We start from the raw sequence: 22,585 nt of genomic DNA, 5'->3' as shown, positions 1-22,585 counted from the left end.
ACAGCACCCAGGGGTCTCAGGAATACATCCCTGAATGCTGACTCTGTCTTGAACAGGTTATTATCTAAGTAGGGAAGACAAAATATGCAATAAAGGAATATTCTTCTCCCCAGTTAGCAGATGGGGAAGGGAATGATAGCAATAATGTCGCCCCAGTTACAACATGGAGACTGTGGCAGAGCCAGAAACTGAAACTAGAACCCCTGTGTCTTGGTCCAGGTATTTAGAAGCAAGTCCCAAAACTTTAATTCTGAGGAACTGTCTCTCTGTTGAGCCTTCCTCAGTCAGGGACAGCTGTATGGCATACGTGGGAGAGAATGGCAGTCTTCTGCACCCATCCAGCCCTTGCTCTCCAGGAGGGTAAATAATTAATTTACCATGGGAGACCCAAGACACAGTAAACAGATGTTGTTTTCAGTTCCATAGAAATTATTCTTTTATTTGTTCATTTTTAGGAACATGTTTCCAGCCAATCTTGTTGAGGCCACATTCAAGCAGGTAAGTGGCTATATTCCTATTACCACTGATGAAAGAGATGAGCCAGCATCACATAAAACATGTATCTTAGTAAAACAGAATCCAGATACAGACATTGCATATTACTTCAGATACTGTTAGTACCTTCAGCATTTAGGAATGAATGAGTCCCTTTCCATTAGCCTCAGCAACCTTGGTATCTGAAGGCAAAACAGGCAAGCATGAAACGCGCAGTGTGACTAGAGAATAGACATGCACACCTATGTCAGCTCCACGTCCACCTAAGGCCAGATCTTTGAGGACCTTAAGAAAGGTGCTGAAGGGAAGCAGAACAATTTATGCCAGTATGCCTAGAGCATGGTTTCTCTTACCAGGGGACTGCATTCACAGAGTAGCTGGAATCTCTTTAAGACCACACAGTAACACCCCACAAAGGAAGAACAGAATACTGTGTCCAATTAAAGTAACAAAATCATGTATTTGGGAAGAATCTAATTACTCAGATTGGAATTTGGCCAGAAAACCTCATCTAAAAGTTCTGAGTGAGCAGGAGGCATGGCTACATTTATTTCACCTGGGAGAATATTTCATGGGAACCTTATATTTTTTAAGAGAAGGGCACTCAGAACCTCTAGGAAGTCATTCCCAATTATGTCTTGTAGTAGCTCTGTCAGGAGACAGTGTGTTTGCTGCACAAGGATCTGATTATAGGAAACTGATTTTGTTATGCTTTTCCAAAAATTCAACTGTTTTTACAGATTTTAGCGGCATAGGGACAGGAACTATCATTCTTCTTTTTATGCTTGTCCCTTTAACATGCAGCCTTGTTGTTTGATATTATAATAAAAACTATTTTGTTTTCTTTCAGTATCGCACCAAGAGTATTCCCATCATTAAATCTAACAAAGCATCATCTGAAAGCACCACTCGTCGCATTATAATTTATGGGGTCCAGGATGAGAATGGATCCAATGTCCAGAATTTTGCCTTGGATATCACTCCCCCTCCTGAAGTGATTTACAAGTCAGAACCAGGCACTAGTGACGGCATGAATGTGCTAGGGATTGTGATATTCTCTGCCACAATGGGTAGGTTTCAGACATGTTTGGTTTGCAATAATCCAAGTACCCATTTAACAGAAAAAGATAGGGGTTGGGCTGTTCAGTTTCTTGATTCACCTTTTTTAACCGCTTCTATCTAAACTCTGTGGGGAACAGGGCAAGACTGTTACAGAGCTGTTCTCCCAATCTTTCAAAGATAAACCTTCAAAATCCTTGATGGCTTTTGCTCCATGAAGTTCTGTTTTCTGTGCATGTACTTAGATTCTTTTTCTTTTCTTTTTTTCTGGATTATTTTGAGCTTTTTTTTATGAACCATTTTTTCCCAACTATAAGGAACACTCATACAGTGTGCTCAGAGGGGGTAGGAATTACTATGCCAGCTCAGACCCAATATTCTGTTTCACTCTTGGGACAGTGGCAAAAATCTCAGACAAAGTTTCAAGAAATTCTGAAATAAACAAGTCCGTAGAGACTTTCTTTCCAAAGGTCAGGAAGTTATTATATTTCTAATACCCAGATCTCCAGGTGTTTTATCACAGGAATAAGGAAATTTCCTGCACTGCTCTTGGTTCGGGGGCATCAGGCTGAGACACCCCCCGCTCTCACGGCTGGATGTTTCACCCTTGCAGCTGGCAACCCAAGCAAAACCTGCTCCCAGACAAACTCCTTGGCTAAAGTTCCCCTCACCAGACAGAAAATTACTTTAGCCCTGGAACCTGCCCTGCTTGTTGTTCTTACCCGTTCTTAGTCACATTTTACCACATGTCTGGCTAATTTATTCAGTTTAATTTGCTGGAGGAACTCGTTGGTGCCATGTGTATTATATTATGTTTATGGATTTGGAAGAAAGAATTTAAACAAACATGCCCTAGTTAATGATAAAGTTTTGATGTTTTTTACAAGAAAATGCTGATCAAATTTTCCTTATCTAAATTTATTCTTGGAAATTAATCTAGTCAGCAGAGGTAGTTCCATAAAGCAACTTTGACTGTATTTATTATATTATGGTTCATACGACTACAAGGGGTCAAAAATCAAGCCTGAAATTAGCAGATTTGTCTCTTTTTGTTTCTCCAGTGGGTGGTGTTCCATATGCAACACTGGTGGAAACTGGCTGTCCCGCAGTTTGTAGTATTTTATAGCCAATTCCCAAAGTACGATGTCACAGCAAACACTATTCCAGTCAAAAAGTATTGGATATGAACAAATTAATTACATGTGCTTTATTAGGATCAAGGGTGTATTTATACTTCTGAACACAGAAGATCATTCATTGTCTTCCCAGAACTGAATGTATTACTTCTACCATGCCCCTAAGTCCTGCTGGCCTGGAGCTCAAGAGATGGAAGATGAGAGCTGGTTTCTTCCTGGCTGACGTACAGAAAATGTACTGCTGGTACTGCCACATGCAGTATAGTCCCAGCTGCTGCGTCCCCTGTGACTGTATCAGCCACGAAGAAACCTGAGACACTAAACCCTCAAAACTTGTCATCTACTGGTGACTATTTCAGACTGTTGTTTTGAACAAAGGATGCAGCCAAGCATTTATCACTGTCTTCAGCTTTCTGCACTCCCCAAAAAAATGGAAGCAATGAGACAGGAGACGTGTGGCTTGAATCTCTAGGAAAGAAGAGCATCCTTCAAGATTTTTTGTTTCTTGCAAAAGAATGTATACAGTCCTTAGTGCTTGGTAACAGTTTTGCTCACTTTGGCTGAGTCTTATTTGCACAAAGGTCTTTTTACGCCACTTAGGCACAGAAAAATGGCATTAGGGTGGGTATGAGTTCCTATTTCTGCCTTGATGCTGGGCTCAGCTGTGATTAGCTATACTACCTCTTCTCACACAATGTGCAGGAATTTCTGTTAAAGATTATGGCAAGTGGCTAAGAGCTGAGACATCTGATCTTTTTTTCTTGGAGGATCACACATTATTTATTCACTACAAGGAAGATGTTTGCACTGAAATGGCACATCAGGGCTGCAGACAGGAGGCACCAGTCCTGGCCTGCTCCCCTGTCTGTCCCCACCAATAGCCACATGCTTAGGTGGGACAGTGTTTTAAAGAGCAAATTTCAGTTATTCCTGTACAATAAAAGAGAACATGTTCCTTCTTTTTTGCATTATACAGAATTAGAAGTTAAGACTCTTGTAAAACTGCCCCCAACCAGGCTACAAAGCTGAGCTATATTTAATGTCCTGTTACCAAAGATGAGCAACATGCTTAATAGAAGTGTGTTGTTTTCTGACCTAAAAGTTACAGCTTAGATTAATATTAACAGGATTATAAACCCACATCTTGAATGCACTGTTATTGTGAAATCCCTGGATAAAACAGCTGAGAGCCTCCCTCCCTGCCTCAGGAGGGGATTGCCCTGGAAGTGGTGCTGCCTGAGACCTGGCTTGCCAGTGCAGATGTGGGGTCTGAGGGACAGAGCCCAGGCTCCTGCTCAAAGCAAGAACACTGCATATCCAGAGCAAGTGGCAGTACACACCCCACTCATAGCCCCCTGCTTCCTCATGAAATTCCCTTCAAAGGCAGTCTCCCCTGGTGCAGCTAGCTTTTGAAGTGTTTCCTTGAGCAATTAATTCCATCACTTATAATGCTTTCAGGGAGTGATGGAAGAAAATCAATAAAATAGAAAATTATGCCTATATATACACATTATTAGAAACTAACACTGTCTGGAGAATATATAGTTAGATGACACATCCTAGAGCTGTATTATTTTCCTTTCTGAGTGCTGGGTGCACATAAATTTGCTTTCTCTTTGCTGGTTAGTCTGTATAGCACTCTGGCTTTTCTTCACATGAACTTGCATTTCCTTATCCCCCCCCAAGTTTGTAAAGCCTGACTGATTATGAGGGTTGGTTGTTATTATGTGGACAAATATCTACTAAAAATAGGATGGAGACCCCTGGTTTAACTCCCTGTTAGCAGAACAAACCGCAATACTGGCTTTGTCCCATGAGTGTCTTGTGGATGCTGCCCAGTTCTATGCAGTGCACAGCAGTAAGGCAGACTGCAGGCAGAGACAGCTTCCCTCATTAGAAAAAGGTTTTTCAGTTTGTCTTCCATGGATGCCTCTGAGCAAGTAAATCCATCTCAGGGGGCTCTATGAAAGATAGTTAAGGGAATAGTCTTGCTGCCAGGGGCGCTAAATCTACAGTACAATAGTAGGTCCACAGGGAAACTTTCAGGGAATTGCAGACCACCCAGCCAGGGGAGAGAGCCCTGGACAGAGCCAAAGCACAGGGCTGTGGCCTGGCTCCCCCACGCTCTCCTTGTGTTTGTGTGAGATTTTCAGATACCATGTCTGTTTCTACAGCATGAAGATCTATATTCATCCAGTCATTTCCCACTTAGTTCACTTTGAATTACAATAAGGGGGGAAAGCTCTGGGGATTTGCATTGAAGGCACCTGAGAAATTGAACCTGAATGCCTTTGTTTGCAGGTATAATGTTGGGAAGAATGGGAAACAGTGGTGTTCCTTTGGTCAGCTTTTGCCAGTGTTTAAATGAATCTGTCATGAAGATAGTGGCAGTCGCTGTTTGGTAAGTAACTGTTTTAGTAGGGAAATCAATATTTTTTTTAAAAGAGTAAGAAAATGTCAACAGAAGAGGATGCACAGAAATGCCATAAACTTATTTCCAGGGAAATAAATGAGGGTGAGCAATCCTTAGGTTTGCAGGGCCTCAACATTTGAAGGAAGATACATACATACACATCCTGTCCCTGGCTTGTATTGTAATTTTGACAGAGGCACCCTATATATTGCACCCAAATAACAAAACATGGTATAGCTGGGTGGATGTGTGCTTATGCACTTAGGAGCACTGCTAATCCTCAGGCAGGCCATGAGGGATTATAATACACCCAGCCCACACAGGGGAAGAGCATGATGAAATCCTTGAACTGGTACTTCCATCCCTTACACTGCTCAACTACAAATACTAGCCTGACTTCAGCTTGCTCAGGAGAGGGTTGGGCTCTTGTGCTGACATGACTCTACTGTCGTTAGTGTGGTTGCTGCTAGCTTGGCTATCTTTGCACTGAACAACACAGTGGAGATCATATACCCAGAGTGCTTGGCACTTAGGATGTCTCCAAGTCAATAAAATAGCCCTCAGTAAAACATCCTGGGCCATGTTCGCTTAGGAAAAGCCTTCAGAGCAATCCTAAATTACACTGAGAGCCAGCTAGACCTGCCAGCCTGCCTGCCCCAAAGATCAGAGGAACAGTAGGTGACTGCCAAAAGCAAAAACTACCAGCTTAGCATCTTCTCCACGCTTCAGAAAGTCCCCCAGTGTGGTTCAAACCAACATGGAGGGGATCCCACTTCCAGCACTCAGCCTTTGTTTCCAGCTACCTGGTCCAGTCTGACTGAGCTGGGTCAGGGAATGATCGCATGGTTAGATGGGTCCAAGGGGGTAGTAATTTCTGGAAGGATTTGAAGGGGAAGTGGCAAGTCTCTGGAAATGGCACAGCTGCCAGTGGAAGATGGCTGGATGCCCCCAGATTTTATTTTATTTTAATCTTAAGTTCTTTTGGCACCCATGGCTTTGTATCTAGCCACACACAGAAGCACAGCAGATTTGACAAAGCACCTATCCCACATCGAGTTCAGAGGGGGTTCAGAAACTAAATATTCTTCTGCCTATCTATCTGCTTTGAAGCAAACTCCCAGGCAGTCCAAGAGCATGTTGAACACATATTGGTATTTCTCCCATGTCTTCCAAAGGCAACATAAACATTTACTTAACAGCATCCAACTAAAATCCATGAACAGTCACACGAGCACAAGCAGATGAGCAGAGCTTAGGATTCATTCCCCCTCTCCCTAGTAAATGACCTGCCTTAAGGTAACAAGTCAGAGCTGCCTTCTGAACCAAAACATTTTAAAGTCATTCCTGACCAGCACCATAACCTCAGCTGTGCTGAGGAGTACCCAGCATAAAAGAGCGTTTAGCCCAGTGCTTTGGGCACACTCCTCAAGTGTGGGAGAGAGGGGCTTAGTCTGATAAAACAACTGAACCCAGCTGTGCCACTTCCAGACAGGGTGCTGGGAAGTACAAGGCTTTCCCATCTCATACTGTTTGATGGAAGTGAGCTGTCTCCTAATAATGACTGTCTTTCTTTTTGCTCAGGTATTTTCCATTTGGAATTGTGTTCCTAATTGCTGGAAAAATCTTAGAAATGGATGATCCTTCAGCCATTGGGAAGAAACTGGGTTTCTATGCCATTACAGTGGTTTGCGGCCTAGTGGTGCATGGGCTGTTTATTCTGCCAATGATGTACTTCTTTATCACCAAGAAAAATCCCATTGTCTTCATCAGAGGGATTCTTCAAGCCTTGCTCATTGCTCTGGCCACGTCCTCCAGGTATTACACAGTTTCTAGTCAAACGCAACAAATACTTGCTAGATCCTTACTCCAGCTGTCTCTTGGGAACAGCGTGCTCTGGCTGTACTGGAGCAGATATATTTGTATCTGAAGTCAAATTCACTGGTATATTTGTAAATGACGTGTCTCTCAACATTTGGAAGTTATGTGTAGAAGCCATTTGACAATAGTATTTGTCACATTGTTTTCCCTCAGTTTAAAAAATACTGGACAAAAATGTTTTTTTCTTAGAGGACTAGAAAGGAAATAAGGGTATTTTTCCACAAAAACAAACATTGTGCTTCTATAAAGTTAATATATTAAGAGACATACAGTTTGTCTGGACATAATTTTTGGTGTTGGTGGAGAACCTCCTAGTTCAGTCATGTGGAAATGTTTCACCCTTTCTACTAATCTTAGTCTTTGTTTCTTGGTACACTAAGAAAAGACTGTGGTTGCAAGCTATTGTCCAGCACTGGGAAAGTATTTAGCTGTTCTGCTCAAGGAATAATATTTTTGCATCCTTTTTAGGGAGGATATACAATGGGTTTTAACCATAGCTGAACAAAGGTACAGTGAAAATGGGAAACAGCTTGTGAACTGGTTATGAAAATGACTCCCAACATGGATAAACTGGTGCATGAGAAGTGCTTGAAAGGCCTGGGATTGACTTGCATGGAATGGAGACAAGAGCAACAACTAAAAAAACATTTCCCTGTAGCCAATATAATGAAAATACAGTTTCATAGCATCTGTGGCTGGAGGCTTGTTACTCTGAAGTAAAAAGAGCAGCTGTATCTACCACTTTTTGTGCAGTAATACAAGTACAAGTACAAGCACAGCACAAGCAGAAAATGCTAGGTAAATAGGTCTCTTTAGCACATCTCACATATTTATTTCTACCATCAGCTGTAAAAGAAGAGGGCTAAAGAAAGGAAAAGATAACTTTCTTTTATCTCATTTTTGCTTTTGGATTTCTAAAGTTATCACTGTTACTTTACAGAGAGACTGGAAAATACCAAATTCTTATCCAGATTTTGAAATTATGACAGCTGGTGACAAATACCTATCTTCCTCTACCTAATTTAGACTTCAAATTAGTAATTAGTACAAAATCAATGATAAATTGGGAATGTCTGTTTATAAACAAATGAAAAATTAAAAGGTTTTATTAATCTGAAAATATTTATTCTAATTAACAATAAAGACCAAGGAGTACTTCATCTAGTTAAATACTGATTCCTTCTTTCATCTTATAGTAATTTCTATAACAAGTTGAGCTCTGATGACTAATATATCCTTTCCAGCAATAGTATTGTACCAGCTTCTTATCCTTTGTGCCTCTTATCTTACTTTTCTCCATAACTTCCCAAGCTCCTTGAGAAAGAGTTCATGCAATCTCTCCTACAATGGAGCGACCCACTTAGAAGTGCATTCGTAATCGGTGGGATTACAGGAGGGAAAGGCAGGAATGACATAAAAAGTTCTGGAAAAGCAGACAACTAACTATTGATTTAAGTAACTTCTTTTTAGTAGTCTAATAAGGCTTGTTACGTAATCAGTGCACATGGCTTTCCATAGGGCATCACCACCGATAAATAATTATGTGAGCTCTGCAGAAATCTGAGGCTCTTCTGAGAATTATCTAAATAAATAAATACATGGACAAGTAACAATGTAACTTCCCTGAAGTCAGATCAGTTGATGTCATTCATTTTTGCTATAATCTTCTGCAAATCTTATTTTTGTTCTAAAACATTACTTTGCAATGCAGTAATTACAGTCAGTGTTCAAAGAGAAATAATTTCTATTCTACTGAAGGGACAATGAAAAAGAGAAAACTTAAGTTGTACTACCTGTGCCAGACTTGAGAAAAGAGCCTAAAACTTTTATCCCCAGCCCATTGGCCTGATTAAGCTCATTACAGTTCTAGCAAAGTCTGACAATTTGGGGCAGGAAGGTCAGATGCAGATGGCTGTTTCTCTCATGAATATATGTACAGTGGTTAGGGCAGGAGTAAGCAGAGCAGAAGGAATGTATAGGAATGAAAAGAAAGGACAGGAGGGAATGATTATTTCAGTACAGTTGGAAGGTATTGGCTTTCCACTATGTTTCATTTTACAAGGTGTTTTCACACATAACAGTTTGCTCCAAAATTACCTATAAAGAGCAACATACTGTGAAACACAAAGTCAAGAAAAAATTATGTGCTGGCTGGTGTTTTAAACTTTAATTAGGCTTAAATAATTAAGGCAATCTTTTTTATTAGAACATTAAAAGTTTATAGTTTGAGGTGTCGTCACATCCCCAGATTCAAGTTAGATGTTAATTTTGCACTCAAAGATGTTGGTGTTGGAAAAGGTTCATCAGGTTCACATTTGACACACTTGACTATCTGCCCTGCTCCTTTAAGAATTCTGTTTCTGAAGAACTCTATTGCTGAGAACTCATGTTTTTTAACCTGTGCCATTCAATTAATTCTCTTTTTCTAAAAAAGATAATTTTTCTTAAATATCTAAAATGTTCCTCATTTTACCTTTAGCATATATAGAAGAATTTGTCCTTTTCTTTTCTGTTAATAAGTAACAAAAATAACCAACTTTTTCATCAGTATAGATCCCTTTATCAAGGGAGGTTTAATCAAGACTTAAAAGATCAGTACCTACTCCACCATTTTCAAAACCAGATTACTTTTCTTAATTTTCCCTATTTTGCATCAGCATTGCATTTTGATTTTATAACCAGTTTACTAATCCTTTACTGGTCTGGAAGCTTTCAGGGCTTGTGCTTGTTTCTTCATTGGATCTCATCTCTTTACTCTGTTTCTAGCTCTGAGAGTATCCAGCCACTTTACAATCATGAAGGGCCCTCTTCGCAGTTCATAATATATTCAGGTCCAGGTTGCTTCTGGTATATTTTGAGTTAGAAATGTTCTAATGCCAATATCATCAATCACAGTAATAAAACAAAAAGTCAGACATGATATGTAGTAACCAAAATACACAACCAGATATACAAAGGTATGCCTGTTTTACATGAGTGCCTGAGTTATATTACTACTTGGAGAAAGACCAACAACGGTTGCTTTGAGAATTTTTAGATCAGTTTGGGGATTTTTTTCTCCATTACTTGTAGAAGCATAAGGAAAGAACATGTACACTCTCTAGCAAATGTGAGCTAGCTCACAGCGGTCGTCATTGCAAAGCTTAACTCTTAGGCAACTTTCAACCACGTAGGATGCCTATGGTTCATCTAGGAACTCAGGTCCTTATGGGGAGAGTTGGGCTCCTAGGAAAGAGCCCCAAAATCCAGCATGGTAAGGCAGGCATCAGGCATAGCTATAAAGCAAAAATCTCAACCTACAGAACTGGTGGGAGAGAGGTGTCTCCCTGCTGTGGCTCTCCAAGGTAAAGCAATCCTTACTCAAGGTTTTCTCCGGCCCCATTTCTTTACCCCAAGCTGATATGAGAGTGCCTGCTGACAGTAGAGAATACACTGCGAATTCACCTTTCCTTAAACCTGTGTTGACTTTGATTCTCCTCAGCTCTGACTCCCAGGAGAGAGCCCCTCTCCTGGGGATATTGAGTACTTTGAGATAGCACTCTCTCCCCTTCCACTGTGCAACGAATAGGCACAGAGAAGGTGCAGTTTGGGAACAGCTCTGGTGCCAGCTGGCAGCTCAGCCTGTCAAGAATCACCAGCAGGACTTGCTACCAGAAGACTTTATTGATCCAGTATCTTTATTGTCAGAAGCTAATGTACCACCAAAGTTAAGGTGAATCGGGGTAGGTTTAGGCTAGATATAAGGAAAAAATTCTTTACAATGAGGGTGGTAAACCACTGGAACAGGTTGCCCGGAGAGGTAGTTGAGGCCCCATCCCTGGAAACATTCAAGGCCAGGTTGGATGGGGCTCTGAGCAACCTGATCTAGTTGGCGGTGTCCCTGCTGACTGCAGGGGGGTTGGACTCGATGACCTCTAGTGGTCCCCTCCAACCCAAAACATTCTATGATTCTATGATTCTATGACTTGCTACCAGAAGACTTTATTGATCCAGTATCTTTATTGTCAGAAGCTAATGTACCACCAAAGTTAAGGTGAGTCCTGAGGAAAGGCTCTGAACTTATGGATCTGGTGCTTGGACATGTTTGATGGACTTAGCTCTGTTTGCCCCTTCTTTCCAGTGTGTATATTTTGCAAATCCACACAGGCCCAACATGGTTTTTAATGTTTTTCTGCTCAAATAGCAGTGCCTTGTCTAGAGATAGTTGAACTTTTCACCTTTGTTGCACTGAAAGGAATGGATACTGCACATAACTGAGCTGTTGCCAAAAGAACATGCACAAATAATTGGGGCTGGACAGGAGAGCTGCTTCTCCTGACAGTCAACACATCTGTATTTGGTTAAGTAATACTTGCCACGGGGGCATTATATAACATTCACAATGTGGGTATTGGATTTTCAGATCATCTTAGAGGAGAACAAAGAGTTGGTTTTAAGTGTACTGATGTGTTTCTTGCAGATGTTTCTGTGTCAGTTCATGTCTACATCTAAAGATAGAAAGAAAACCATAGATCAGTGTCCTGATATTCATTCCAGCTAGTCTGCACCTGTGGAAAGCTCTCTTTTTAAGCTAAAAGTCAAACTGCAGGAATTGAAAACAATACCATGTACAAAACCTGAGAATGTAACATAAGGGAACCTGAAAGCCACTAAACAGCTGTCTCATGGCAATGATTTTATTGAATCTGGACATTATGTCAAGCCATTTCCCTTTCACAAAAGGTTTTGCACCCCATTCTCAATGTCCTTATATTTCTGCAGAAATCCCAGTCACAACAGCATTTTGGTTTGCACAGGCATTACTGGAGAGGTAGTGTCAGAGAAGGAGACCTCTTATTCCTTTGGTGTATCATTTAGGACACAATGAACCCAATCCCTATGACTAGCACCAAGCCCCAGCATCAGTCACCTGGCCAGCCAGCCCCTGAAGTCAAACCCCTGGCCCCAGTGCGGGCTGGCTTTGGCAACAGGTGCCCATACCAATGTACACAGCTCCTCTTCACTAATTCAGTAAGGTGTGTATAGCACGGGCTGCTGTTGCCCACCTTGCCCTGCTCTGTGGCGTTCAGGCCCCATAGCTGTGGGTTTCTGACCTGCGGCTTTCTTATGCCCATGTTGTCCCCGATCTTGTCACCTCTTACTGTATTGAAAAAGCAGTATTTGGCCTACAAGCAAAATTCCTCTTGATTTAGCTTTCCTCATTCCAGCAACATGATGGAATTTTATTTTTCTAGGTCATCTTTCCATATCATTAGTGAATTAAAGCATCATTTTCTCAGTGGTACATCCCATCAAAAGAAGCAATTTTCATCTTCTCTGAAGACAAATGATAAAACATGAGTTTTTCAAGGGTTTTGCTGCTTATGAAACACTAAGATCTTGGCTATTGCACAGTGTAAATTAAAGGCAGATTTAGCAAAAGGGAGATGAGATCAGTTTGTTGATTTTTTGGAGCAAATATCAAAATGCATTTGAATGATAAGATAAACAGAGCAGGCTGAACAGCTGTTCTTCCACGGTGACTAGCTGTCTTTGTGGCTCACACTAGTAAGAGCTTGGCCTGATCCAGCATTAGCTTATGCTCAGCCTCTGCAGCTGCAACATTTTATCCCACAACTGAGATAAGACACAAAAAATGTATTTTTGTTAGAGTTAGTGCTGGAAGAAGATACCTCTCCTCTTAGCTGAAAGCTTTAGGACAGTTTTTAAAAGACTTAACAGATTAAAATCAGTGCTTTAGAGTATTTTTTCTTCCTAATGAATGTTACATGTCAGGCTTTCATGCTACTGCTCCACCATTTAACACCAGATAAAGCAATTTTCAAGAAAACAAACTTCACCTAATTTAATTGGAAAGACAAATTAAAGTATTTATTTGAGAATTTTTTTTCTTCAGCCATTGAAATTATATATTGATATAACTCAAAAATGATACTAGGAATGTTTTTTTTTTTTCTCTGCCACTTTTAAGTCACCAACAGCCAAAGCCTTACATAAGACACATATTTTCTGATATGTGCCAGAGGATACACTGTGAGTAAAAATGAACCATCATTGAACAATTCAACCTCTCCTAGGATACTCCACATAACTTTGTAACTTGCATGCAGGAAAAGTTCATTTAGATTGAAACAGGTGTCAAACGGGTAATCACGGATGTAAAGTTGCAGTCTTGTAAGAGAAGTCTTTGAAAATTCTGGTTGGGTCAATCCAGGCTGAGAAGGGACAGAACTGATTTCTAATAATACCTGTTGTAACAGCTGGACTGATTTGTGCAAGGAGAAATGCACAAAGCACATAAAAGCAAATTTAATGTAAACTGAAAAGAGTACATTTAGATCATAAATTAAATTCCTCATCTGAACAGTGGATTCTGGAAAGCCTTTTGACAGGAATAGTTAGGACAGACAGTCTACTAGCTCTAAGATGCGGTGTCATGAATTTGAGTGAGACTGTATGTAGTAGTTCCCTGTGCTAGGAAGGTACAACAATCCGTGACCTGGAAATTTGCTTCCTTTCAATAACTTGCACAATGTTTTTCATTGTCATTGCACTTACATTCTGCCCACTTTCTTTTTTATTATAATATTTAGTAAACAACAAAACCAACATCTAGTTATGTGCCCCAGAAATTTTACTTCTAACAGCACAAAATTAAAATAAAAGAAGCAGCTGTCTCTGGGAGATAATGCACAAGTTTAAAAGTTGAATTCTTGGAAAAAAAAGTGTCATACATTCCGTTTACAACAGTGGAAACAGACACAGATTTTGCTGGTTGTGCCATTGGTATTATGGGATTGTTTTTCACAATCTTTGTCACATCTCAACCAAATCGGAAGATGTCAGTCTGTTAAACTTTGCACGTTTCACATCTCAGCTCTCTGCCCTCAGAACAGGAAGGCATTTAGGTTTAAAATTCTGGTATGCCAAAGTGTGGGCAAGGTGGAAAAGGACTTGTAAGATTACCTTTTTCTCCTCTTTTTCCCACAAAGAAATTAGATAGGGGTTTGTTACAGAAAAGCCAAATGGCCAAAGAAAGACTGTCTAAAAAGAAGTAACCCACCACAACTGAAGTAGCTGCAGGGAAGGAAGGCAATGAATAGTAAGTTTAGTAATTGCTTCCTGGCCATGCCTATAGTTAAGAACATCTCCAAGTGTTATTGTGGCAGTCTGCTCCTAGTTACAGCTACACCATTCTACATTATCTGAGAGCCTCAGCCTCACCCTTTTATGTTATGAACATTTTATGGTAAACAAGACATAAAGAATTTCAGTCATTCACAAATGAATGTGTGAAAAATTATAGGCAAGCCCAAGAGACAAATTACTTCTAACGTATGATTTGGGGGCGGGGGATATGCTTTGCTGAGTTTGTTTTTCAAAGTAAATATTGATGAAATATTAGGCTTGCCACAATGAAAAAGTTGAATATACCCAAGTTACCAGAGGAAATCAGATTTCTGTTGCTTCCTTGACCTTTCGGTTTATTTGTGTACTTAGAGAATTACTTTTGTCCAGATTCTTGTGGTAGTGACTGCCAGTCTGTAGTAAATCATTCACCAGTCAGACTTTATAAGGTTAGAGACAACTGAGATATTGTAATGAAAGCATAGATTTGTCTTGTTCCTTGTATTTCTGTTGTAGGAAGCTACTTTTCCTTTCCAAACACTGTTACTTTCCTCAAACAACTTGCACAAATACAAAATGACAACTCCTGCGCATGGAAACCTTTTGCTAATGCATTCCTGCTAACTTGGGGTTATGATTTCAGAGCTTTCAGAATCTCTCTGTGATTTTGTAGGTCACATGTAATGACTGAGAAAGAATTTGTAGATTAAATGCGTTATCCTCCATTAGGAACAGATAAAGGTCATTATAAGATTTAGACATCAGACCCACATCACTCATTGCTCACTACACACAGCGACTGAGCAACCTGAACTGTCCAAACTAGTGGAAAGACACCTGTATTTCATGACTCAGGGCACGTTGATCACAAGAGAACAGAACATTAAAGACTTTAGTATCATGATACCAATATTTCCCCTGTAATTACTTATCTTTTTTAAGAGATAACTTTGGAATAATTTTGAAGGAGTTTGCTATTTTACATCTATTTAAAGTCTCAGATACTGAGCAGTATATTAAAATGAGCATCATAACAAGGAAAATATTTTGCCATTTGTATATTTTCTTCAGTGACATTACTTATTTTCTGTACAAACTGACGTACATAAAAAATACCACCTCACTCACTTGAATGCAGTTTAATTACTCATGACATGTTAATGAATGTGACAGCATATGGTAAAATGCAGAAAGTTACAAAAAGGCTGATAACATATATAGATAAACATGTTTAGGTGTGTTAATATTTAAAAATGCATGCATCTTATTGAAAATGAGGAAATTTACAATTAGATAATGTTTAATTAATTGTCCTAGTTAATTAAAACTAAAATCAGATTTTTTTGAGAGTATAAAATCGAGGGTTAAAGTTTGGAAGAGGTCAAGCTCCTTTTAAAATTAATACCTGTCAAACAGTCCTATACAATTCCACTCCATTCCATTCTATTCCACACACATACATATTTATATCTCATTTACATATGCACTGATTATTACATGACGTGTAATTATGTGATTGTTATATGATCATACAAGGGACATGGGCAGATCTGAACCAGAGAGAAAATGGGATTGTGTATCCCTGAATAGAGAAGCTTTGTCTGCAGCTTTTATTTTCAGTCGTGCTGTTGGTAAGATCTTTGTCTAACCCCTTGCAGAAATAAGAAATTGCTTACGGATGAGGTAGGATGTTACTGCATTAATGCATTCTGTGGCAAAAGAAGGAGTAATTTCTTGGTCAGAGCTGTTGCTGACCAGGATGTTCCAGAGTATAACCCAGTCTCTTGTAAGCTCTCGCTACCATTATAATTTGTTGTCTAAACTGGTCATCTAATTAATGTCAATATGCAGTGAGAACTGGAACAATCCCTAAGGGCATTTATATAGCAATTCCTTACAGTGAGTTAAGAGCCTTTCTTGCTTTATACCTTTCCTTCGTTTATGGTTACCCTTGCTGCAAGGAAGGGGAAGAGAAAATTTTTAATTTGGGGGAAGCAAAATTTGCACTAACTCTAGTATTTATATATGTAACTGTCTTTATCCCCCTCAAGCAAAGAAATTACAGGGTGAGTTACACCTTCATACCAAAGAATGAGAAGCAGGGCTCACATGGTTAATGTAAAATTTACCCTGCCTGGAGAAGGTTTGCTACAATTTGTTCTATTCCCCAGAAATAAAAATAATTCAATGCGTGCTACTCTCTGCTGTTTTGCAGCTCAGCCACACTGCCTATCACTTTCAAGTGCTTGTTGGAGAATAACCATGTGGACAGGAGGATTGCGAGGTTTGTGCTGCCTGTGGGAGCCACCATCAACATGGATGGGACAGCACTCTACGAGGCGGTGGCTGCCATCTTTATTGCGCAAGTAAACAACTATGAGCTGGACTTTGGGCAGATTATCACTATAAGGTATAAACTTCAAATTCTACATGTTGTGGTTTGTTTGTCTTGTTGAGCTTGACACTCTTATGATTCTTGTATGTAGCAATGTTCAGAACAAAACGCATCTTTGCTATTACCAAAGAATGCCTTCCTCAGAGGACGGTTATCTTTAATTAATGCAGAGATCAGGGACTGTACAAAGGGAAATCGTACTGGTACTGTGCAATAGAAGCGTGCGGTCACCAGGAAATGTGTTTCTGTTTGTGGATAACTGTCTCATTTTTACTTTTAGGCAACCCATTGATAGTTTACTAGGATTGTAAGATTTTACTATTATTATTGGTGTTTAAAACTTTTAAATGTCAGAATTGTTTTCACCTTCAACTCTGGTTTGCATCTTTACATGAGAGGAAAAAGTTAAAAAAAACACAGAACACTAACACAAAAAAGCCTATATCAGATAACGGGGAATAATGTGCATTAGGAAGCTCTTTGTCAAACCTTGGAGGGGTAGGGGAAGAGGGAAGGAGGACAGATGCTACTATCAGGGCAGGTTGTCATAAAGATATCATATCACTCAGAGATTTTTTTAAGTGTCTTCTCTGCTGCTTTTTAAAGCCGAAACTTCATAAACAACCATGCTTTCAGTGGGTAGAGAGTGCTATAGCTGCATACTCCATCCTTGAAAGGTCTGTAATGGATCCAAAAGACTAGAAGATCCAGCTGAACAATTACTGCCAGAATAACTCCAGTGGCTGCCAAAGAATGCCTTGGGGACTGAAACCTGCAGGTTTCCAGCAGGGAACAAATTATTAGAAAAACATTCCTCATAGTCAGAGCCTTGAGCAACATATTTGAGATCTGCTTACCTACCCACCCAGTGACCTCATCACTATCCTGTGTACACTGCTGGGCCTTGCCCATCTTCTGCTGGACTTGCAAGCCTTCATGACAAGAGGAGGAGAGTCCTGAAACTAACCCCAGATGACAGCTGAGGTTTGTTAATGGGCTTCTGGCAAGATCTGGTTAGACTAGAAGCAGAAGAAACAAATTGTGCCCATATGAGCTCTTGCTTCAGGCTCTCTCTCTCTGAAAAATTATTGGAGTAACCCTGAGCTAAAATTTAATCTTTGGTGATTTTGAAATTAGAGATTTTTTTAGAATGTGGTCCCAAAATATGGCCCAGAGCATGGACAGGCATTACATACACCTTGAGAAAGAGAACGGTGATTTGAAAAATGAAGGGAAAGGAGGGTGATAGCAAATGGAAAGAAGTTCTAACTTTCTGTTAGCAGAACTCTGTTTTATCTCTTTATTTTCACTCCCCGTATTAAGTTCTAGTACATAAGGACCAGAAAGAAGTAAAGGCAGTAGAAGGAAAATACAAAGATTGGAAAAATCCAAGAAAAGAAAAGAAATAAAAAGACTGACTTACAAAAGAAGGAGGTAAATAGGAAATCACAGAGGATTCAGTACCTTGAATATCTGAAGCCAAATTCTAACTGTATTCTATGGGCCAAACCTGCCCCAGATCTTGATACTTTAGGATCTGGAGATTTGAAATTCAAATATTCCGTAGTCCCAGGATATTTTTGCCAGAGGGGACAAAATGTTAGAAAAATTATCAGTCTACTTTGCTCATAATCTGTAAAATCCAGCTTGACAGTTTATGTCAATGTGATTATGCAAACTTAAATGTAGCAGAAAAAGAGAGTTAAGAACCTATTCCCATCAGTTAAGCATATTATAGGAAGAAACATCTACATTAGGGTAAAAATTCAACGGAATAGCAGATGAGCTTGCCTGTACAATCTTAGCTAAACATTCCTATTTTTTGCTCCCAATTAAGTCATGAGACTTTATGGCCTGAACTATCTTAGGAGACTGAAGCAGTCCTAATCACCTAGCCAGTTTATAGCACTAACTAGAGAACCTGTTAACGTTCATTATATTTATCTCTTACTGAGCATCTGAGCTTCTGCCGCTTGCTTTCTATCTATACTCTATTGCAGTGCTCTTAGGATGCTATACAAGATAAGTCTTTGAAAAAGTAGTTTTAAATCTTTCTCATTCCCCATCACACCCACATGCATTTTTTTATTTTTTTTTTATTGCAGGAAAGGGCTCTAATTATAAATACTGATGCTGTCTTACTGGTACACTGTCCAGCTGTGAGCAAGTTACTGGATATCTCTGTGTCTCAGTTTCCATAGGGGTGAATACTGTTGCCCTCATTTTCCATCACAGGAGGTTGATGAGACTTAACTTCTTGCCAAAAGCTCTGAAATTCTGGATTGATGAATGCAGTGGATTATCAGTGTATAGGCTTTATGTCATCCTTTTACAATTGTCAACATTCAGTTTTTGTCTTTCTGCTGGATGGCCTAGCTCTTGGAAGTGGCCAGATGGGTGGAAATTAATATATCCAGTCACTTTTGCTCCTGGAAAAAGGAATGAAAACCCTCCCCTAAAAATAGCATTACGAAAATAATGTTAAGCCTGCCAGGTCCACTCTTGCCCTGGTCTCCCATTCATTTCTGCTTGCCTGGCTGAAAAAAGGGTGTGAAGGTCAAGTAAAAATACTTTCCAGAAACTGAAGAGGTACAGTCACATTCATGCTTGCTTCTTATTTAGATCCAAGTATGCAAAGCCATGTGCTATGCAAGGACTTCACCCTTGGCCCAGCCTCTTCACCCTTGGCCTAGCCTCTTTGTGATGGATTGACATTAAAGGCCCTAGCCGCAGCCAGCCACGGATTTGCCTGGCACGGGAACTGCTGATGATGACTCAAAGATGTCTGCTGGGAGCTCCGCTGCCAAGGGTGAAGCAGAGATGAGGAATGCTGGCAGATTTGTGGCACACAGTGCTGCATGGTGCCATGAGCAATGAGAAGATGACGTAACTCAGTGAAGCCCACAGCCTGGCTGCCCCCCTTTCTCTGCACTTCTGATACTAAGAGATAACAGAACTGCCCCACCAGCACCAAGGGTGCAAAGGTAGAGGGTGAGAATTTAGCACTCAGGTGACAGTTTGGCTTGTTCTTGCCCTCTGACCTGGCTTCTATCCATAAAATACTGGCAGTTCTGTGCAGTGGCTTGTGTTAGAAGGATTATGGTTTAGGAAAGGTCCTGTAGAAACATGGTGTGGTTTCTTGCAGAGCAACCCATCACTGGTAAAGCTTATTCCTTTCTTTCTTTGTTAAAGTATCACAGCAACAGCTGCAAGCATAGGTGCTGCAGGTATTCCGCAAGCTGGCCTTGTGACAATGGTCATTGTTCTGACCTCGGTTGGTCTCCCAACAGATGACATCACGTTGATTATTGCTGTCGACTGGGCACTGTAAGTAACATTAAGATTTTGAAGTTTCCAGTGTGGCAACATTGCTAAAAAGGCAAATGGTCTCCAGGGGTATAGTAATACAAAGATAAATAAAAAGCATGGGAAGTAATTATTTTACTTGAAATGGTGTTACTGTGGCCTCAGATTAAATACTCTGCCAAAGTGGGCATTATATTGAAAAAAGACATAGATAAATTAGAGACCGTCTAGATGAGACTGGGACAACATGACCTCCACGGAAAAGCTGAAGAAGCAGAGTTAGATTAGTCTAAAACCAGAGCAGGCTGAAAGAGGTCACCACAGCAGTTTCTGATATAGATAAGTTTGTCCTGAAGAGGACAGTGATCAATTGTTCTTCACATTCACAGGGAGGAAGGTTGAAGAAGCAGTCCAAAGTAATTACCTTAAGTCAGATCAGAGGAAAACTTAAATATTATTTCTATCTAGAAGGATAGTCAGGCAATGGAAGTGGCTGCACCTAGCCAGACTGGAGGATGACCTTCACATGAAGTTTTAAGGTCAGGCCAGACAAATATCTGTCAGGTGCAACTCCAACACCTTGCCTTGGACAAGGCCAAGGGGCCAACATTCGTAGGAAATGTGGTTTGCCTGCACTCTGCTCATCAGCCCACTGACACTTCAAGGACATCATCCCAATGTAGTGAAGCACTCCGAAAAGAGGCATGAGCCAGTGCCAAAGCAGGCAAGTACTCCCACACCACAGATACCACTCGGCCTGAAATAACCGTGATAGTGCAGTAGTGGTTTGTGCTGTATATAGCTACTGCTACTGTAAGTAGAACCATGATACAGTCAACCTAAATGTAATAATAGCTGCAATGCATTAGGACTAATAATGTCTTCCTTTTATCACGGATCCTGATGCAATTCTGCTCTTTCTGATTTCAGTGCTAAATAGGCAGCAACAATTTGTAGCTCCCTGTGCGGAGCCATGTTTTGCAAGCGGAGCCATTCTGTATAAAGGTTACTTTTCTGCATCCCTAATCACTGAGGATTTAACAGCAGAGGCAGAGGCTAAAACTTAACACACTCAGAATAAAAGAGATTCATGTCACCCATGAGAAGAGCCACTTTAAAAACTCATAACAAGCAGTTTATTTGAACTCTTATCTTTTATGTAAATGTCCATAAATCAATCAAACAATTTTGAATAGTCTAGGAGGATGAATCATAAAATACTGGTCCCTAGTTCATTAGCATTTCAATTAACTACATAACTAGTGTATGCATCCACAGGGAAACAGTCCAAATTATTTTTTATTTAATCTCTATAAAATATATCTCCACTAATACAGTCGAGTTTCATTACACCAAGGTTCTGGGTAAAAATGTGTTACAAGTTCATTCTGTTATATATCCTGTTTTATTCAACTTTAAGCCACTGATTTTTTTGTACAAAGAACTGTGAGAAGAAATTATTTACTTTCCTGTGTAGTGTTATAGATTATAATTATTATTAATAGGAGTCATGTGTTGTATGCATATTTTCAGACATATTTTATTTTAGGAATATCAGGAATATTATTCTGTGAAGGATAAATAATATCTGCTGTGGGCACCTAAACTTGGGAATGCAGTTCAGATTTTAGTAAAGCAGCCTTTCTAATGCTAGTCACTGAAGCTCAATAGTTAATGAAACACAACAAAATCAAAGTATTTTAAACTGTATTACAACAGCCTTTTCGTTCTGTATTGCTTAGTTTTCTCCCACCTCTTGCAACATCAACATTTCATTGTTTTTCCAGTAAGTCTTCCAGTGTATATGGAAATTATGCTTCTTTTTGTCTTACAAAACTTTTCAAAACAACAGACAAAAAACCTTTTCAGGCTATAGTTCCAGATGGTATTAAAAAGTGAGCAGGAACAGATCCAATTTTCTGTCTTTTGCAGATGACCTTTCATACAAAAAGTATATTTCTATATTTCGGCACTTGGTGGTTTCAAGAGCCTGCAAATGCAAAGTGTCAACATGGTTGACATGATTAATATTTTCAATATTAGTTTTGGAAGTACTGGAGTATGAAGAATGCTTAAAGAAGGCCGATTAGATGATCTCACGAGACTGAAATACTCATTGCAATGCACTGCAGGTATTACAACTCATTTAGGTAGCCATAACATGTATGTGAACTTTATACTTTTAACTAGTGCCTAGAGAAAATAAAAACGTTTCACAGCTAATTTATTAAACACAATGTAAAAATTTTGCATTTTTAATTTTGCATCTTTAATAATATAATCTAAAGCTAAAATACCACTGCAACACCTGACTTGCGTGTTTGCACTGAAAGAAATGCCACTAGCAGCGGGCTGGCCCCTTAGTGAAGAAATGTCAGTGATCTCCAGTGTGGTTCTACTTGTGTGTAGTGCAGACTACTCCATACACACAGAAACATGGAATAGAACTGCTCAAACAGTGTGCTAGGCAATCCATTTTCTTAAGACTTTCAGTATGATGCATTGTTTCCTCGGAAATATTCTGTCTTCAGGAGAGATGCTAATCACAGCCCAAAAGGGAATGCAAACTCTTGAGCTCTACTCATACAGCTGACTCTTTGCACAATCCAAAATAGACAACTCAGAATATCTTTCCAAGAATCCAAATTTGAGGACCAATCAAGGAAAAAAAAAGGTCAATGTGTAACAGGAACATCTCTCAATATGTGCTGTAACAGTATTTTTCCCTGCTTAACATATTATTGTGGGAACTTTCCTCAAGGGAAAACACAAAAT

At 39.7% G+C, this 22,585-nt stretch overlaps 1 protein-coding gene across 1 annotated transcript in view; it reads left to right on the top strand.

Moving 5' to 3' along the window:
• Positions 1–22,585, top strand: part of SLC1A7 (solute carrier family 1 member 7) — a 55,940-nt gene that overhangs the window by 29,321 nt on the left and 4,034 nt on the right. The window contains exons 4-9 of the mRNA XM_009644646.1: positions 456–498; positions 1,346–1,565; positions 4,992–5,091; positions 6,685–6,918; positions 16,325–16,519; positions 19,697–19,831. Coding sequence (XP_009642941.1) covers positions 456–498; positions 1,346–1,565; positions 4,992–5,091; positions 6,685–6,918; positions 16,325–16,519; positions 19,697–19,831 — 927 coding nt within the window. The remainder of the gene's footprint in view (positions 1–455; positions 499–1,345; positions 1,566–4,991; positions 5,092–6,684; positions 6,919–16,324; positions 16,520–19,696; positions 19,832–22,585) is intronic.

The sequence above is a fragment of the Egretta garzetta genome, unplaced genomic scaffold (genome assembly GCF_000687185.1).
Source record: "Egretta garzetta isolate BGI_Z169 unplaced genomic scaffold, ASM68718v1 scaffold768, whole genome shotgun sequence".
In the NCBI taxonomy this organism is placed as follows: Eukaryota; Metazoa; Chordata; class Aves; order Pelecaniformes; family Ardeidae; genus Egretta; species Egretta garzetta.
This window is presented reverse-complemented; position numbering and strand designations above follow the sequence as displayed.